The following is an 18762-nucleotide window of genomic DNA, read 5'->3' as shown; positions in this document are numbered from 1 at the left end:
TAGAATTCAAAGGGAGGGTCATCAGAACTTTCCACTTTCCAGGTGTGCAATCAACACAACCGTGGAGCTGAGTGTATCTGTTGGAGGAGTGTTTGAGACACAACATAACCTTGCAGGACAGGCAGACACCACCTCAGCGAGCCTCCCCTAAACGCCTCCTCCAAACTGCGCTCCCCTATCTCAGGGTCTGTCCACCCAACGAAAGCTCTTCACCAGCAGTAGCCTACTTGAGAGTGACCGCAGCGGTGAAGACAGCGCAAAAGAACCTGGGTATGTACTCAGCTTGTTAGCCTGCTCTAAAGCCCTTGCCGTGCTGACTTCACTGCTAATGTTACCTGCACTAGCTGGGTTCAAGCTAGCTCGAGTAGGCTACACCGTGCAGAGCTTTTGTTTGCTGTGTAGACAGACCCTCAGATGAACTAAATTTGGCCCCTCCACACCTCCATCTCCCCCCTTTACATTCACTTACCTTAACCCCTCTCCTGTTTAATTCTTTATTGGTTCTTACACTGAGCTCCTCCCTGTAGTATCTGAGCACCTCCCACTAGTGCCTCAGGCAATGCAAGTCATGTCTGTTACATGTGTCCTCACCATTAATGTACTGTTTAAAGTAAGGGCTAAATATTTAACTTCCATAGTCATTTGTATTTGACATAGCAGTAGCAGTCAGAGGCCCTAACAGAGAGCAGGGTCCCATTGTGTTAGGCACTGCATGTATACTTAGTCCCGACCCCGGTGAACTTATAATGAAAGGTCGGAGATAGGAAGTATTATTATGTCCATTTTACAGTTGGGGAACTGACACACAGAGAGATTAAGTGACTTGGCCCAAGTTCCCAGAAGAAGTCTGGAGAACTGAGAATTAACTCCAGGTCTCCCAAACCCCTGTCTGTTGTTTTAACTACAAGATCATCTTTCATTTCTATTCCTCCCCTTTTTAGGAGATACAGGGGACCAAGTGAAAGTTTCTTACAAAAATTCCCCTTACAAAACCCCTGTTTAACAATAAAAGGGATTTTTTAAATCTATTTATAATAGTTTTTATCCCAAAGTAGTTCTCCTAAAAGTAGCTAGGGAGCAGCACCTACTGCGTTTGGAACCTCAGGATGAAAAGTTTCCATGAAAAACACAGCCAACGAGTATTCAGGCATTCTTAACCAAACTGTGTCATCACAACAGACGCAGATGAACTCAAATCATATAAATCCATGTTTATTATGTGCCAATGGAAAAGTTTTACTCAGTGCCGAAAAACAAACAGGATAGTTGTGAAATAATGTGAAATGGAAATCATACAGGCTAGAATCTCTCCTGTACTGAAGCTCTGTTCAGCAGAGGAGCAGGTGCAGGTATGTGAGGGAGCTAGTTACACTTCCCTGATTTCCAGTGTCAGATCTAGCCCTGATGCAATTACAGCAGCCCAGCAGCACCTCTAAAGTTGCACCACTGATATAGTGGAGCTCTGTTCCTTAGTCTCCTGACACATCCCTCTCAATTTGTCCAGGTGGCTTGGGGAAGTATACGGGGCAGGAACTAGCTGCAGCCTCTACTGGTACAAGCAGGGAGTTCACCTGCAACAGGGGAAATTCGCTGCTCACCACCTACAGACTATTTGCACCAAATCTGGCCCTCCATCTTTATTCTAAATTATGCCCATTAAATCAAAGAAGTGACTGAAAGCACCACACCTTTCTTCCTCCCTGAAACATCTCACTTGCTTTTTAAAATACTGCAGACTGTATTCAATCGGTTATAAATCCCACACATAAAATTGCACATGATGAGGAATCCGAGAAAGCAGATTCAAGTGCATCTGTTACAATGCACAGTGGGGATTTCGGTTGCATCTTATAAATATTTGATAGTATCTAAATCATTTATGGCTCTGTCAGGGGTCATTTTACTTGTTTTAGATGAATAATTAAAAGGATAATTAGGAGGACGTACAATCTGAAATGTTCATCTAATTGTTCGTTTTACAGTCTTTCTTACTACCCGGTGTCATAGGACATGTCCACTCCACCATCTCCCTGCCTCAGCAGCACTCTGTTATGGCCAACAGATTTTCCTGAATGTAAACTATTTCTAGCATTACCCAGAACCACAATATTCAAGTACCACAGTATGAGACTTCTTGGTATTTTGTCTTTACACAATGATTTAGCCAGGGAACACAGTAGAAGAATCAGCCCATTGAAAGTCATTTCAAAGTAGGCAGGCCATTCGTCCAGCTTTAAGCCAAACAGTCCTGTTTTTCAAGGTCTGTCCCCTGTTCCACCACTGAGACAAAACTGGACTTGGAGCGTGACTTCACACATGCAGGTATGTGAGGTCATGTGGGGAGAGGCGGGCGGAGGGGGGTCACACAGACGGGCGGGGGGGTGGGCCCATACTGTTTCTGGAAGGACTGGAATGTCCAGTATTCTGGGGGTGAGTGGCCACCCTATTTCAAAGTACAGTATTGCTAATATCCAGACTTAGATTTAAAAATACTAGGGAATGCAGAGCTAAGGCTGCAGACATCTGGACTGACAACTGTACATAACATACCCTTTCTTATGAAGATTGCAGGGATCTCAGAACACCGTATACAATTCCATCAAAAAATTGCAACATTAAGAGAATGTTAAGGTTGCATGTTTAAAGGAGACAAGAGTTAGGAAATGCTAACATTGAAGTGGAGTTCCCTAGGGTTTTTTGGTTTTCAAAGAAGATAATAGAAAAACCAGAATTACAGAATGTGGAGTTACTGGACTTACACATCACCAAAATCCCCTTCTCAATAGTTCACAGGATGGCTCCCTCAACCTACAAGCCTTAGGAGATGTGTGGCTTTTACCATGCAAGGTGTATTATGAATTCGTTTACTCTGTGCTGCAAATTTAGCTGCACACTGAATGCTTGGTGCATCCTACCTTCTCTCTGAACGCTGCTATGAAGGGCTGAAAGAGCATGCCAACAGTACTATGCATACATAAGCATGGTTTTCAGTGGGTTTAATCTGACCAATTTTCACTGGAACATGAAGGGCAGTTCTCCCAATTCAGACTATTTCCACATCAATTTTCAACTCTCTTTCTCGAGGTAGTTTGTGACCAGAACAATCAAAAATAGAATTTTTCCATGAAGAGGAAAATGTATTTTTTCTACTCTCCTGATGCTCTGAAACCCGTGGATTGTTTTTGCTCATGCAACCCACTGGTCAGGATGTGCTGTATAGTTTCCCTCTCCTGATCCACAGAAAACAGGGGTCTGTTACAACATACAGCTGCCAAAGCCAGCTCTTTAGTTCAAGCTGTAGAGGCTCGTAATTTCAATGCCAGAAATTACTGGTTCATTCCCCACTGTGTCAGCCAAAAAGGTGACCCTGGCATGTTAAAACTAATGAACAAAAACACCCTTCTTGCAATTATATTTGGTAAGTTCCATTCCAAAAGGGAAGAAATTTGTCAAGTTCTAAGTGACTAGGGGTTAGAATAGCAATGTTTATCAGCAATAGTAGGAGGTGCTGCTCCCACTGGAAAACCTAGGAACAACAGAACATACATTAAAAATATTCAGCCTTAGGGCTGGTCTGCATTTCATGGTTTTAGCAGCATAGCTATCTCAGTAAAAGCCATAGTGTAAAACAGTGATACTGGTATAACTGTGCTGACAGTTATGCCAGTCAGGGAAACCGGCCTCAATTATACAAGATACGCACTATTATACTGCATACACACTACAGAGTTTTGCCCTACCACTATAACTAAATCCTCCTAAAGTAGACAAGGCCTTAACTGAATTTATTTGCATATTCACATTGAAGTCCTGCTTTCTTATGGGTTACCATACGGTTCTTTATCTCCTAGGGCAAACCCAGTACTGCAGAGCTCACACAGCAACTGTAGCCACATGCATTTCAAATGTAACTTTTTAGTACATAAAAAGTAATTTCTTTCCTTTTTAAGGAAAATATTTTAGTAATGTATCAGCAAAACCAATATCTGAGTCAGGAGTTTCCTGGCAGTTAGAGTGTCTAGGCTAAGAGCAACAAGGAGTCTGGTGGCACCTTAAAGACTAACAGATTTATTTGGGCATAAGTTTATGCCCAAATAAATCTGTTAGTCTTTAAGGTGCCACCGGACTCCTTGTTGTTTTTGTGGATACAGACTAACACGGCTGCCCCCTGATACTAGGCTAAGAGCCTTTGACTTTGCCTTGGAACCTCACCTCCTCCACCCAGAGTATGAACTGCTAAGAAATGCCCTGCTTGTGTCACTATTGCTTAAATGGACATTTAGTTGATTGACTGTGTCAGTATGTAATATAAAGGTCTTATGGGGCCAGCTGGTTCCATGATTCTTGTGCCAAAAAGCATAGCAATTGACTACAAAATCTGCCACTACCTTCTACCTATCCTACTTGGTTTGCTGCTGCACCACACTTCCAATTCAGAATTCCTCCCAGCAAAAACATCCTGCAAACCCAGGGAATGGGGTGGGGCCTGAGAAAATACGGGAGGAGCGACTGGTGCTCAGGCAGCATGTTGACAGACTCAGCACAATGCCTTAGAATAGACATCAAAGCTAAAAAGACTGTGTGCACACCTCTGAGAAAAGGACATACGGTACTACATAAAAGGGACAGCTGATCACTGATGTTCTGAGAGGTGTTAGCCTGCCAGCAAAAATCCACACCCCAGTGTGAACAATTCAAACATAGTAGCAGTGTCAAGTCTGGTGCCTTTAAAGAAACCAGACTGCTCAGGACAAGCAGGGCTCTTCAGCCTTGGTAGGCAGCCCGCCTGGGAGCAGGAATCCCAAATTCAAACCAGGGGTGCCATGCCCCTCAGATCAGATAATCATCCTTGTACGACAATAACAGTGGCTGATGGAGAGGGGATGGCCACCACCTACATTACTGTCCATGAAACACGGAGGACAATTCCTGCCCATGCGTTGTGCTTACTGTTCATTGCGGTGGGACTCTATGGCACTTTGCAATATGTGTGAAAAGCACACAGAGCATGTGAGGAAAGGCATGGCCTTCATTTCTGCCCACAAGAAACTTGGAAAAACTCCCTGCATATTCCTGTTCCTGCTACACATGCAGCTAGGCAGCTATCAGTGTCTTCCCTCACACACTATCCAGTGTTCGGTTTTTCTTTCTGTTTCTAGCGATACCAGTTGCTGGTTACTACAAACATTTTTCCTCCGCAAAGCTGGAGGGCAGGGAAGGTAACATACAAGGTATATTTAAGTAGTAAGCTATTGTAGACCTCAGCCCTTCCAGAATCATTTTGCTACAAAGAGGACACATAGCTCAGAGTATCGAAGAAGGTACAAACATTTCTGACTGTAGCAGAAAACTGTACACATTCACTTTTATTGATTTTTTTAAAATGTACCCAAAGGACAAAGGACACATTTCCATTTTAAGAGGAAAACTACATTCTTCCCCTTTCTTTTTTTTAATTATGAAACAACAGTCATCGAGGAGGTATGGGCTAAAGATTGAAGCAGAGGACTGGAAATTGGGAGATGCCACAGACTTTTTATATGATGTTGGGCAAGTCATTTAACCCTTCAGTTTCAGTGAAGTGGGATGCTGCTACTTATCTACCTCAAAATGACAAGGGGAGGCTAAATGATTGACATTTGCAACAACATTAACAACAATAATATTTGCAGTTGTCATTTGCATCTGGAGACTCCTAGACGAGAGACACAATAGAATTGTAGAATATCAGGGATGGAAGGGACCTCAGGAGGTCATCTAGTCCAACCCCTGCTCAAAGCAGGACCGATCCCCAATTAAATCATCCCAGCCAGGGCTTTGTCAAGCCTGACCTTAAAAACTTCTAAGGAAGGAGATTCCACCACCTCCCTAGTGAAACATTACAGTGTTTCACCACCCTCCTAGTGAAAAAGTTTTTCCTAATATCCAACCTAAATCTCCCCCACTGCAACTTGAGACCATTACTCCTTGTTCTGTCATCTGCTACCACTGAGAACAGTCTAGAGCCATCCTCTTTGGAACCCCCTTTCAGGTAGTTGAAAGCAGCTATCAAATCCCCCCTCATTTTTCTCTTCCACAGGCTAAACATCCCCAGTTCCCTCAGCCTCTCCTCATAACTCATGTGTTCCAGTCCCCTAATCATTTTTGTTGCCCTCCGCTGGACTCTTTCCAATTTTTCCACATCCTTCTTGTAGTATGGGGCCCAAAACTGGACACAGTACTCCAGATGAGACCTCACCAGTGTCGAAAAGAGGGGAACGATCACATCCATCGATCTGCTGACAATGCCCCTACTTATACACCCCAAAATGCCATTGGCCTTCTGGGCAACAAGGGCACACTGTTGACTCATATCCAGCTTCTCGACTACTGTAACCCCTAAGCCCTTTTGTGCAGAACTGCTGCCTAGCCATTCGGTCCCTAGTCTGTAGTGGTGCATGGGATTCTTCCGTCCTAAGTGCAGGACCCTGCACTTATCCTTATTGAACCTCATCAGATTTCTTTTGGCCCAATCCTCCAATTTGTCTAGGTCCCTCTGTATCCTATCGCTACCCTCCAGTGTATCTACCTCTCCTCCCAGTTCAGTGTCATCTGCAAACTTGCTGAGGGTGCAATCCACACCATCCTCCAGATCATTTATGAAGATATTGAACAAAACCGGCCCCAGGACCGACCCTTGGGACACTCGACTTGATACCGGCTGCCAAATAGACATGGAGCCATTGATCACTACCTGTTGAGCCCAACAATCTAGCCAGCTTTCTATCCACCTTATAGTCCATTCATCCAGCCCATACTTCTTTAACTTGCTGGCTAGATACTGTTTGAGACAGTAGAATCAGAACCAGAAGTTATTTTCTCCTCCAATCCATACCATTCAAATTTTAATAACACTTGTCAAAGACTGTATTTGGTGTCCTACCTCAGATTGCTCTCACCACTGGTTTGATACGCTACCTCCCCGCTGGGGCCTGATTCTGCACCTTCCGCTCCCTTCAACTTCACCTCTTAGGACAGGGCCTTACTGGCAGATGTATCCGAAACACCTCTCACCTCTGGCCATCCAGAGTTCGTGTGTGAACACAGCACCGCCATGGCATTGTCTACCTGATGCTTTCTAGAATGGTTTATCTTTCCATTCTTTTGCTGGTTTCCTTCAAATGTCATAGTAATATTCTTACAAAGAATCTGATTGATTAGATACAGTCCTATTTTTGATACTTCAGGTACTTGTATGGTTTCTACCACCATCTGAGTATCCGAGTGCCTCCCAATCTTCAATGTATTTATCCTCACAACACCTCTCTGTGGCAGGGCAGGGCTATTATCCCTGTTTTACAGATGGGGAACTGAGGCACTGGGAGGCTAAGTGACTTGCCTAGGGTCACATAGGAAGTCTGTGGCAAAGGAGAGAAATGAACCCCATTTTCCTACAAACCCAGCTGGCACCCTAGCCACTGGACCCTTCGTTAACTAGAGGAAGTCTCAAAATCTCTATGTAGGCCAAAGGACTCTGAATTCAATAAATGAGGCAAAATGGATCTGTGGCTAGTATCTAGGGCTCTGATCCAAAGCCCAATGAATTCAGTGGAAGTACTCCAAGTCTGTGCTACACCCCCTGAGGTATGACATCTACTGCATATGTGAGCAGACCCTTAACTAGAGAAACATGATATAAAGTACTTCAGAGACACATGTTGAATATTAACAAGGATTTAAAAATAGATTTAATAAATAAAATGAATTAATTATAGATTTAATTCAATTACCTAAAAATTCTTGACCTTGACAACTGAGGAGGCAGACCTTATGATTTCTGCTTTTCACAATTTCAGTATTCAAGTGCAAGCAAATGCAAATAACTTTGTAGATAAATTAACCTTGACCTTTAGGTGAACCATTGAATTTTTGGTACAAATAAGCAACGTCTTCAGACTGTTCTTTTATAAAACAATTATAAAAAAGGGGCAGAAGAGAAGTGCAGTTACAGTGCAGTATTCGGGGCTGTAATAGTATCCACAAGATATTAATCACTACTACATCACTTTGCCCATCTATTGCCCTTTCTGCGTGAGAACCTCCTAACTCCTAGTCTTTTCTTTTATTCATAAGAATACCTTTGAGCCTTGCATTTTGGCACTCTTCACTACTGGATGCTATAGCCTCCCTTAGCGGGTAATTCAAGGTTACACCTTCTAACTCTCACACAGAGAGTTACAGGTCTTTACTGTGATATTCATTTGGCTGCCAAGAAAATGGTTTATATGGGGGATGAACTTAAAAAACTGTTAAAAACTGATCTACTGCACTAATTCTGCACAGAATGCAGAGATAGCGGCCTGGCAACTTATATTGGGAAGTTCTCACGTTAGGATTAAACAGAACAATGGGATGTCTTTGTGGGTTTGTTTGTTTTTTAAATTTATGGCTTGAGTTATTAATTGATTGAAGGCAGGCTTACGGAGACAAACAGGAAAGAACATACCAGTTTTCCCAGTGTTTTTCATCCATGTCTTGTTAGAGGATTCGTTGTCAAAACCATCAAGCTGTAATTCTTGATATTCATCTCCCACACGTGCCTGATGGTCTATGATGTTTACTGGAGACTGGTGAGTGCCTCCACAGTCCACACTTGAAGTAACCCAGTGCTCAGGACCATAAGTACCTGTTAAAAGAAAAGACCAACAACTTATTGTTCTGATGGGCCAACAGTTACCAGACTATCCTTAAGTAAGGCAGCAAGCATTTTAGCTCCCAAGGTAACTACACAGCTGCTACATTTCCTGCATGCAACCTACGAAGAGACTGAAATCCATTAACTTTATACAGTGCTCAAATTTTGCTTCTTGCAATAAGCAACAATACTGTCATTTTAAATTGCCCTTCTATAAAATTATCTGCAATTCACCAACCCTTTCATGACCAACTTATGAGTCAGTATGATGTTACAGGAACTTTCAAATAGCTAGAGAAAGAGTAGGAAGTTATGTAGCTTACCTGTTTGCATTAGATAATTAATATACTAATAAGGCATTAACTCTAGTTTGTGTGACAGGTTAAGATAATACGACCTTAAATAACTGCTATTTTATTTGAGGTTCTAAAAGCAGGCAACGGGGGGAGAACTTCATTTAAATCAACTGAGAAATTAAGTGTGAACAAACTTGGGTAGTACAAAAAATAAACTACAGGAAGGAGAAATGGTAGAGGAGAGTAACAGCACAGAACTGTCTTCTACCATTTGTCCTTTTTCATGCTTTTATTTTTCTCACTACTCAAATTTGTTTTCACATAATTTCTCAGCTGATTAAATTATTCTTCCAAATCTCCCCCCAAAGTCAAATAGTAGCAGTGTGATGCACCATGGATAGATCAGCAGTGTCTTGCATACATATCCGTACACCTTGCACAGCAGTGTTTGCTTGATATAGGATAGCTAGCCAACCACAGAAACAGTGCCAGGAACTGACACTTCTCCATCCTCTCTCCCCCCATTTTTATTTTTATACAGCAGGAAGGGGATTTTTACAGTTTGTAAAGTGAGATAATTACCTGAAAGGGGATTCCAAAGAGGATGGAGCTTGGCTATTCTCAGGGGTGGCAGATGACAGAACAAGGAGCAATGGTCTCAAGGTGCAGTGGGGGGAGGTCTAGGTTGGATATTAGGAAACACTATTTCACTAGGAGAGTGGTGAAGCACTGGAATGAGTTACCTTAGGGAGGTGGTGGAAACTCCATCCTTAGAGGTTTTTAAGGCCCAGCTTGAAAAGCCCTGGTGGGATGATTTAGTTGGTGTTGGTCCTGCTTTGAACAGTGAGCTGGACTAGATGACCTCCTGAGGTCTCTTCCAACCCTAATCTTTTATGATGGGCAGCGATGCAACACCATGCTTTTGAGTGTCTCTAGACTTCTGACTGTCAGAAGCTGGGTCTGGACAACTGGGGATGGTCCTGTTGTGATGTCCCAGGTCTTGAACCCAGGCCTGGGAGTCCCCAGACAGCTGCCACAGCCTGGCATCCATCATTTTCAGCTTATACTCTTAGTAAAAGCCACTTTAAATGAATTCCCAATTAAAGGGAACTCAATTATTAAATCCTAAACATGTTCTGTTTCTAGAGGGACTTTCCTTATCAAAAGTGTTCTAATGCATAACTGTTTTGTGGCGTATTAGTTGGCCACTTAGATAGCCTACAAGCAAGTTTGCATTAAAATGGCAATGAAATTTGTGTTACATTTCAAAAGGCCCAGTAGTGCAGATAACTCTCAAGCTATCACGTGTTGGTATTGTTACAAATTCAGACAAAGATCTGGATTTCCAAAGTGTTCACCATGGGCCTAACAGTCCTTCCATTGAAGACAATGGGAGTTATACCACTCAAATAGGAATTAGTAGCTTTTGAAAACCCCACCGTCTCCCGCAGGGCTGCAATGCAGCGCCCCCTGCTGGGCCAAGCTTGGCACTGCAGGCACTTGCTGCCTCAGTTCACCTGTTGTGGTAGCCCACAGTGTAAGCTCAGTATCAGTCTTTGAAGAGTCAAACAGTAACAAACTCAGAATTTGCCGGGCTGCTCCTACAAACAAACAAACATACATCAAAGGCAAGTACTTGAAGCTAAGGCCCTGGGATTCTGGGCTAGTTCTGAGGCACCCCTCCTCTGCCACAGTCTCACTTAGTGCTCTTGAGAAGAAGCATGTAGGCCGTCTTAACTGGCCTTCTGGATCCCAATTTGTCACTGTCTCCTCCTGGCCCTTCTTGGCCTCTGGAGGATTGTGTCTTGTTGATAGCTTGGCCTGAGCGGGTTGTCCCTGAGCAGGCGGGTGTCAGATTGCCAATGCCTCCAGCTGGGGGCAAAGAAGGCCTGAGAGATCGCATTGCACCCACCCACAATGCTTTGGTGACCATTGCAATCAGTGGGAGATTTGCCTGAATAAGGACTGTAGGGTTGTTCCTTTATGGACATTTGCAAGGCACATACCTTTTCAAAAATCAGAACTGTTGACTAATTTGCAGAGAAAATGTCTTGTTAATTTGATTTGACATATGAGTAAAATTTTCCAAAGTGCCTAAGTGACTCAGCAAAACTAAGTCCCATTTTTAAAAGTGACTTAGGCACTTTGGAGCATAAGTCCCATCGACTTTCAATGAGATTTATGCTTCTAAGGCCTAGATGCTCATAGATATTTAGGTCCCTAACTCCCTTGGGAACCTAAGTCACAACTGAAAGCAGGATTTGGGCTCCTAAATTGTCTACAGGATTTTAAAAATTTTACCCTCTCTGTATTGCTTTAATAATTGATAATCTCCTTCTAGACAATTACCAGCTCCCTTTGGATCTAAATCTAGGATTTACTAATGGAAGTGCAGCTGCATCTTTATGTAGTAGTATTATTGTTATATGCATAAAATGCTTCCATACTGGTGCTGAATTATTAAAAAAAAAAGTAATGCAATAACACACTGAGCAATTCAAACCCACAACTGAAAGCTGTGCTGTGGTTGAGAGTCCTGCCATTGCATATTACTGTCACAAGGCTAAGTTTAAGACTTGCTATTTAGAATCACCATGGGATTTTTTTAAATTGGGGATTTTTCATTAATTTTCTTTCAGAACTTTTTGAAACGCTCTAGTTCCACTAACTGACCGTTTCCACTGCATGCAAGCGTGGCATGCAAATTGCTACACACAATGTGATCGGCACTATAATGGCAGCAATTGTTGATAGTGAGAAATGTAGGGCCAGATCCCACCGTTGGTGTAAAGCAGCATAGTCCCATTGATTTCAAAGGAGCTATGCCAAGTTTTAGCAGCTGAGGTTGTCCCCCATACCATTTTTACAGAACAGTTTGAAAAGACAATAAAGGGGACACATTTTTCTTTTAGATTTTGAGAATCGGGGTAAATAAATAATACTTCACACTCAGGAAAAATTAGCTTAACACCCTGTAAAAATGTAATCAAGAGGTTAGCCCACACAGATTTATTTATACGCTCATAACCATCAAAAGGTTTAAGTGTAACAGCTTGCTTTTTTCCATGTACATTCAAGTGGAGTTTTAATTGAAACTGATCTTCCACTACAGATTTCAAATTAATTCTTCTTCTAAGTGTCTCATGCTCCAGACACCCTTGCCTTGCAAAAAACCTACATCATTAGTGGAGGAAACAGAACACTTTCTAAGCTCGCAGGTATTGATTACCTATTCCCTACATCAAAGCACAATTGCCATTCTGCACTGTATAAATCTCTTCGGTGTTAGACACTTTATAAAGTACTGAGAATGATATCATTAATCATTCGCAGTTGCACCTGTCCTGCTATATTGAATTCTTTGTTTTTTAGAACTTTAAATAAATGCTTTTAAATAAAAACATGACACTAAATAAAGATTGCATTTAACTTAAACCTAGTAAAAAAAAAATCCCTGCATCTTGCGTGTGACATTTACTGGTCTGAAACAGAGAAACGTAAAACTATTTGCATTTCATTTGATCAGCAACAAGCATCGCCATTTTAATCAAGTAAAATTTGGGTTGAATTTGTATTGGGCTTTTAATGGCTGACAAATAATTCAGTGTTCAAAACTTGACACACTGGAAGCCCTCCTCTACTCACAAACAATACAAGCTTCCCCAGGAAACTCCAGGAATACATGTGAATTATAATAAAATGTCAACCACCCCTGTCCTTGAGTTCTAGTGTCAGAAGGAATATCTGCAGAGAAATATTATAGACCTGCACGGCGGTGACCTTCAGCATCATTAGTTATTAATGTTAGTACCCATTCTGTGCTAAGCACTTTCCAAGCACTCAAGGAGAATGCCCCTGCTCTGAGGAGCTCTCCATCTAACCTGAATAAGCCTTTACACTATTTTGTGCTAATAAGTCCAATGAGCAACACACTACAAACATAACAGAGTAATGGCATGTGCTATGGTACAAGGGCTGCATTAACCCCCAGGCTAATGAAACAGGGGGTCAAGGGGAGTAGGAACAAGAGGATCAGGATTGGGTAACTGTTCACATAGGAGGTAGATGGGTCACCATTGGGTGAGGTGGGGGGACAGGAATCAAGAACAGAGACTTGCATGGTTTCACCCCATTTATTTTGCATCATTGGGAAGGCTTCCCGCTCTTACGAGTCATTGTACTGAGAGTTTCCCACTGAGGCCTGCGTTCTCTGACTGACTGCCTTATAGACAGAGTTGTCAAGCCTTCCGGCCCTGTTTTCCTCTCCTGAGCTGACCTTCAAAACAGACCAGCTACCTGTGGAAGGCCCAGGAACTCCAAGATTTGAAATTCCTCCCATGCAGAGTGGTTTTCCACCTCCTGCCGCTGGATAGCTGTAATCGGGATCCTGTGGTGGTTAGTACTCTCTCTGACAGTTCAAGAGTTTGCTGAGCTATAGAGGTTTACAGATCTTCCATGGGCCAGCAGCCTCAGAATCTAATTTTGCATGATTGGTCTCCAGTGACTTGACCACACTCCTATTGAAGTTAATGGCAAAACTCCTGTTGACTTTAGTGGTATGGGCTCAGAGCCTAGGTCAGTAATCTTAGGAGTGCAACCATCTTTCATCATATGAATTCAGGCATCTTAAGCAACACGTAACAGTCAGGGTTTCTTTCATTTATGCTCATCGGAAATTACTTGTCGCTTCCTAGCTAGGTTCCGTAATGAACATCAAGTTTTCCTCAGGAAGAGGAAATATTCCTCGTTCAACCAGAAGCTCTAAAATCTTTTCTTATGCTAAAATTTTCTGTCAGCTACTGGAGGATTTTTATTAATAGTCTTTTAATATATAAGCTGTTCTTTAAATAGAATCCAAAATTACCTTGTTTTTCTTCCTGCTACTGTACATCCCAAATAATGACTATGCTTCACTAATGAAAAACCATTAAAAATAATGAATTCAGCCAAAATCTAATTAAAGCTGATATAAACTTTCATGGATTTTTTTACTCAGTCAAATGTATTTATTTTTCCTTCATTAAACTATTGTTTAAAAATATAACTTTTTAAAGCTGCATTTATATTCCAACTTTGAAATTTCCCTCATTTCCATTAACTTTCCAATTACCGGCTCAGTTATCTTTATGTAAAGTTGTGGTCTTCATAAATTTCTTTACATAACAACACACTTAAAATTTGACACGTGGTTTGGTGGATGTTCACCAATTACAAGTTATCTTATGCTGATCATTCATTTACAAGTTGAAAATAAAGATAGAATATGACATTTATTTTTCTAGATCTCACTTTCCTTGCACTTAGACATTAGTCATCTCACTCTGAGTCCCGGATCTGGCACACAATGGGCCAATTTTTGATCCCACTTACACAACAATCTCAGTTAGAGCACTCAACTGCCTTGACTCCTAACACATCCTTCATTTCCAATAGCAAATGGGAGTGACATTTGCAAAGTGACCTAACATTTCTATAATTAGGCTTCAGCAACAGCCTAACTGAGGCTCAATTACTTTGAGCACATGGTAGGGATACCTATCCCATCCCTGCAGGATACCACTCATCAGTAACAGTACAGACCAGGAGTGACAGTATATGAAACATACAGCTGTACAAGGCAGATATCAACAGAACCATCAAAAACTGGTGGTGGGGGTAGATATGTACCTCTCATTCCTCCTAACCTGCCCTTCTTTTCATTGACCCATATCCAGCCAGCTCTATTGCTCAACTAGTTTGTCTGGCTTTTCAGAGCAGAGAAAAAACAAATCTGGACTGTCATCATATGAAGGCACAATCTACAAGAATTAGCACGCCCAGATTGTGTGCAAATGGTCAGGTTCCTGTTCTCGCTGGGCTGGAGGCAGGCTGCTAGTGGCATTTGGCATTGGGTAGTCCTCCTACGAGGTTTAAGCCTGCTTAAACAACAACTAGAGGGAGTACAAATTTCAGAAATGCATTGGTGATTAAGGAGACTATTAAGAGCCTAAGTCAATAGGATCTAGGCTCCTACATGATTTAGGTACTTTTGAAAATAGGACCATTGATGTGTGAAGGCATGATAGCTTCCAATCCAAGTGAGGTTAGCAGGGAAGAATCCCACATCTCTTTTAGTGTCAACACCAAACCAACTATTAGGGATTGATGGGAAGAACCAGTCTCTCAACAAAAAAAGCTGTTTACCAGCTCATGGCTGCGTGTCAGCAGCATACTCAGACTCAAGGCTGTCGCAGGGACAGAAGTAAGTAAGGACTCTTGCTAGTCTGGCAGGGCAAGGAATAAAGAGGCACTGCTCCTTCCCATAAACTTGCAGATATGATCTGCCCAAGGACACTAACAGTTTTGTTGAACAAGGCTGCTGGCTTAAATCACCAAAGCTCCACATCAGCGCCCTTGCCATAATTCTCCTGTCCCAGCAAGTACCAGCTCTCTTTATGAAATATGATTCAGAATCTTACCTACTATCAAGTAAACTTTGCACCCTCCTATAACCTTGAGGAATAATGAAGAAGTTGGTGCCAATTCTAAATTCCACGGTTACACTTTCTACTTAGAGGTTGGGATTTTTAAAAGGGCATAAGTGAGTTAGGCCCCCAAATACCACTGAAATCAATGGGAGCTGCAGACTTTTAAGTTCCTTTGGAAATCCCAGTCTTAACACTTCACTGGGAGAAAGGGTTCAAACATACTACTTGACTACATAATTCAAGACTTCCCCATAAATGTAGCAATTTAAAAGCCCTTGTGATGCTAAGGTTAGGAAAGCACCTAAAGAAGGAGGCGCTCAAATTGAAAGGGTTAAATCAGGAGATAGGACCAGCTGATTCACAGCACCCTGAGTCTCTCCACTGAAGAAGGTATAGAGGAAAGCAGTCAAGATGAATCCGGAAGATGGCATTTAGACATTAGGCAAGAAAGAACACTTTGAGTGACTGACTTATCTCTTGCTAAGTAATTTGTCATGAGACTGCAGGGGTAAAAAGTATAAAAATCCCTGGAAGCCTTGATACAATCAGTGGCATCTTTCAGAGGCCTTTCCATCACAGAAGAAGCAGTTGAGTTGTTTGAATTATTATACTGGTAGAGAAATTGCTGAAATTATCCTGTGTTGTTCTAAAAAGAATGTATCGAGCTCCAAAAGATGGAGAAACAGAGGGAAGTAGTTAGAGATCACAATGCTGGTTTGAACAAAGATCCAAGGATTTCCTACCCTGAGGGGAAAAGGGCTTTTCATTTTATTATTCTCTGTCATCACTCTGTTTAACATGAGAGGCTCACGCTTGCAGAAAATTCCAATTACTGCTTGAAAAATGAGAGACCTAATACCAAGAGCAAGATGCTGGAGAGTTGCACTCAGAGGCCTAAACAAGGTTATAAGCATCATCTTTTTGGTTTTGCAAGCTCAGTACAGATAGGGGCTCATGGAGAGCAAGAACAACAAACAATTGATGGCAGTTCTTTGAGAATAACAGAACTGAAGGAAACATCTACCAAGGACAAGATCCACTGAGAGGTATTTGCAATTGCAGTCCTTGGCATGTAAACTCTAGCAGGGTCCTTCATAATCAAAAGGTTGCTGGGTAACAGAATAAGAAGGTTTGGACTGGTGAACAGACAAACTTGAAGTATTAATCTTTTAACAATTGTTAGCCAATCACAATGTTAATAATCATAACTATTTATTCCCAGCATACCTAGAGGGAATGTCTAAATATTTTCTTTTTTAACAGAAAAGCATGCCTGTCAAGGTTCCTCCCCCACTCTGAACTCTAGGGTACAGATGTGGGGACCTGCATGAAAAACCTCCTAAGCTTATCTTTACCAGCTTAGGTCAAAACTTCCCCAAGGTACAAAATATTACCCCCGTTATCCTTTGTCAAGGTTCCTCCCCCACTCTGAACTCTAGGGTACAGATGTGGGGACCTGCATGAAAAACCTCCTAAGCTTATCTTTACCAGCTTAGGTCAAAACTTCCCCAAGGTACAAAATATTACACCCGTTATCCTTGGAATGGCCGCTACCACCACCAAACTAATACTGGTTACTGGGGAGGAGCTGTTTGGACGCGTCCTTCCCCCCAAAATACTTCCCAAAACCTTGCACCCCACTTCCTGGACAAGGTTTGGTAAAAAGCCTCACCAATTTGCCTAGGTGACTACCGACCCAGACCCTTGGATCTTAAGAACAATGAACAATCCTCCCAACACTTGTACCCCCCCTTTCCTGGGAAATGTTGGATAAAAAGCCTCACCAATTTGCATAGGTGACCACAGACCCAAACCCTTGGATCTGAGAACAATGAAAAAGCATTCAGTGTTTTACAAGAAGACTTTTAATAAAAAATAGAAGTAAATAGAAATAAAGAAATCCCCCCTGTAAAATCAGGATGGTAGATATCTTACAGGGTAATTAGATTCAAAAACATAGAGAACCCCTCTAGGCAAAACCTTAAGTTACAAAAAAGATACACAGACAGAAATAGTTATTCTATTCAGCACAATTCTTTTCTCAGCCATTTAAAGAAATCATAATCTAACACATACCTAGCTAGATTACTTACTAAAAGTTCTAAGACTCCATTCCTGTTCTGTCCCCGGCCAAGACGACTACAGACAGACACAGACCCTTTGTTTCTCTCCCTCCTCCCAGCTTTTGAAAGTATCTTGTCTCCTCATTGGTCATTTTGGTCAGGTGCCAGCGAGGTTACCTTTAGCTTCTTAACCCTTTACAGGTGAGAGGAGCTTTCCCCTGGCCAGGAGGGATTTCAAAGGGGTTTACCCTTCCCTTTATATTTATGACAATGCCTAAAAAAAGATTTATTCTGTCAGTGATTAATCACTTCCGCCATGTTTAATCACATAAGTAAGAGATTTGCAAAAATAAGAGCCTCAAGCCACGCTCCTAGATGCATGTTTCCCTGTGTTGTTTGAAACTTTTAAACCTGAAGCCAGAGTGATTCACCTCTGAAATGTTAATCTAAAATTTGTATTTTCTCTGTCATAGTTGCGAAGAATTATTGTTGTTACATTCTTTAATGACAACCTTAAATTGTTTCACAATTGCTTTTGGCAGAAAACTTGCTAACATACATATTTTCTCTTTCCTTGTATTCTCAACACAAATATACATTATAAATATATATATATATACACATATTACACACGTGATGTGTATATAAGCATATTCACATACATATATAATTTCAAAATTCTAATTTTGTTCTTGAATGTTGTATGAAACTCTCATGAATCTTATATGAAGCTCCGATGGTACTGATCATCTGCCAAGGGCACAAATGTATAATAAATAGCCAACATAAGAAAACATCAAGAACTTAAGACAAATGATGCAGGAAGCTTGTAGCAAAGTGGAATTACCATCATTAGCAAAACAAGCTTTTTATATAAACATTCTAATATTTAGCATTCATGATCTAAATAATTTACCACTATAAACAGGAAAATGGCATTAGCGTAGGTGGAGTGGATAAATTGCTTTTTTAAAAATAAGGGGAGTGACTGGCATTAAACTGCTGAAAGATATGACTGATGTCTTTGGGAGTTCCTTACCTTTCTGCAATATTTCAGCAATACTTGCATCGTATGTAACACGCAGCACAACAGTATCAATAAAATTAATATGCAGAACTTATGGAGTAGGAGAATAAGTTATTACATAGAATGTGCCTATAGGTAGCCAGTGACTGAGAATACAATTTACATCCTCTATTTTTCATAATTTGCTGCATTTTTAACACATTTTATCTGACATCTCACACAATTCACTGTATAA

The 18762-nt window shown here is 41.4% G+C and overlaps 1 protein-coding gene across 7 annotated transcripts in view; it reads right to left on the bottom strand.

The window, feature by feature from the left end:
* Positions 1–18762, bottom strand: part of PTPRG (protein tyrosine phosphatase receptor type G) — a 621815-nt gene that overhangs the window by 279202 nt on the left and 323851 nt on the right. For all 7 annotated transcript variants that reach the window (XM_084635116.1, XM_084635117.1, XM_084635121.1 and 4 more), the window contains exon 3: positions 8486–8665. In XM_084635116.1, the coding sequence (XP_084491242.1) occupies positions 8486–8665 (180 nt within the window). The remainder of the gene's footprint in view (positions 1–8485; positions 8666–18762) is intronic.

This window comes from Lepidochelys olivacea, assembly GCF_965140295.1.
Source record: "Lepidochelys olivacea isolate rLepOli2 genome assembly, chromosome: 7".
NCBI classification, from domain to species: Eukaryota; Metazoa; Chordata; order Testudines; family Cheloniidae; genus Lepidochelys; species Lepidochelys olivacea.
Note: the sequence above shows the minus strand (reverse complement) of the source record. Positions and strands in the feature narration are given on the sequence as shown.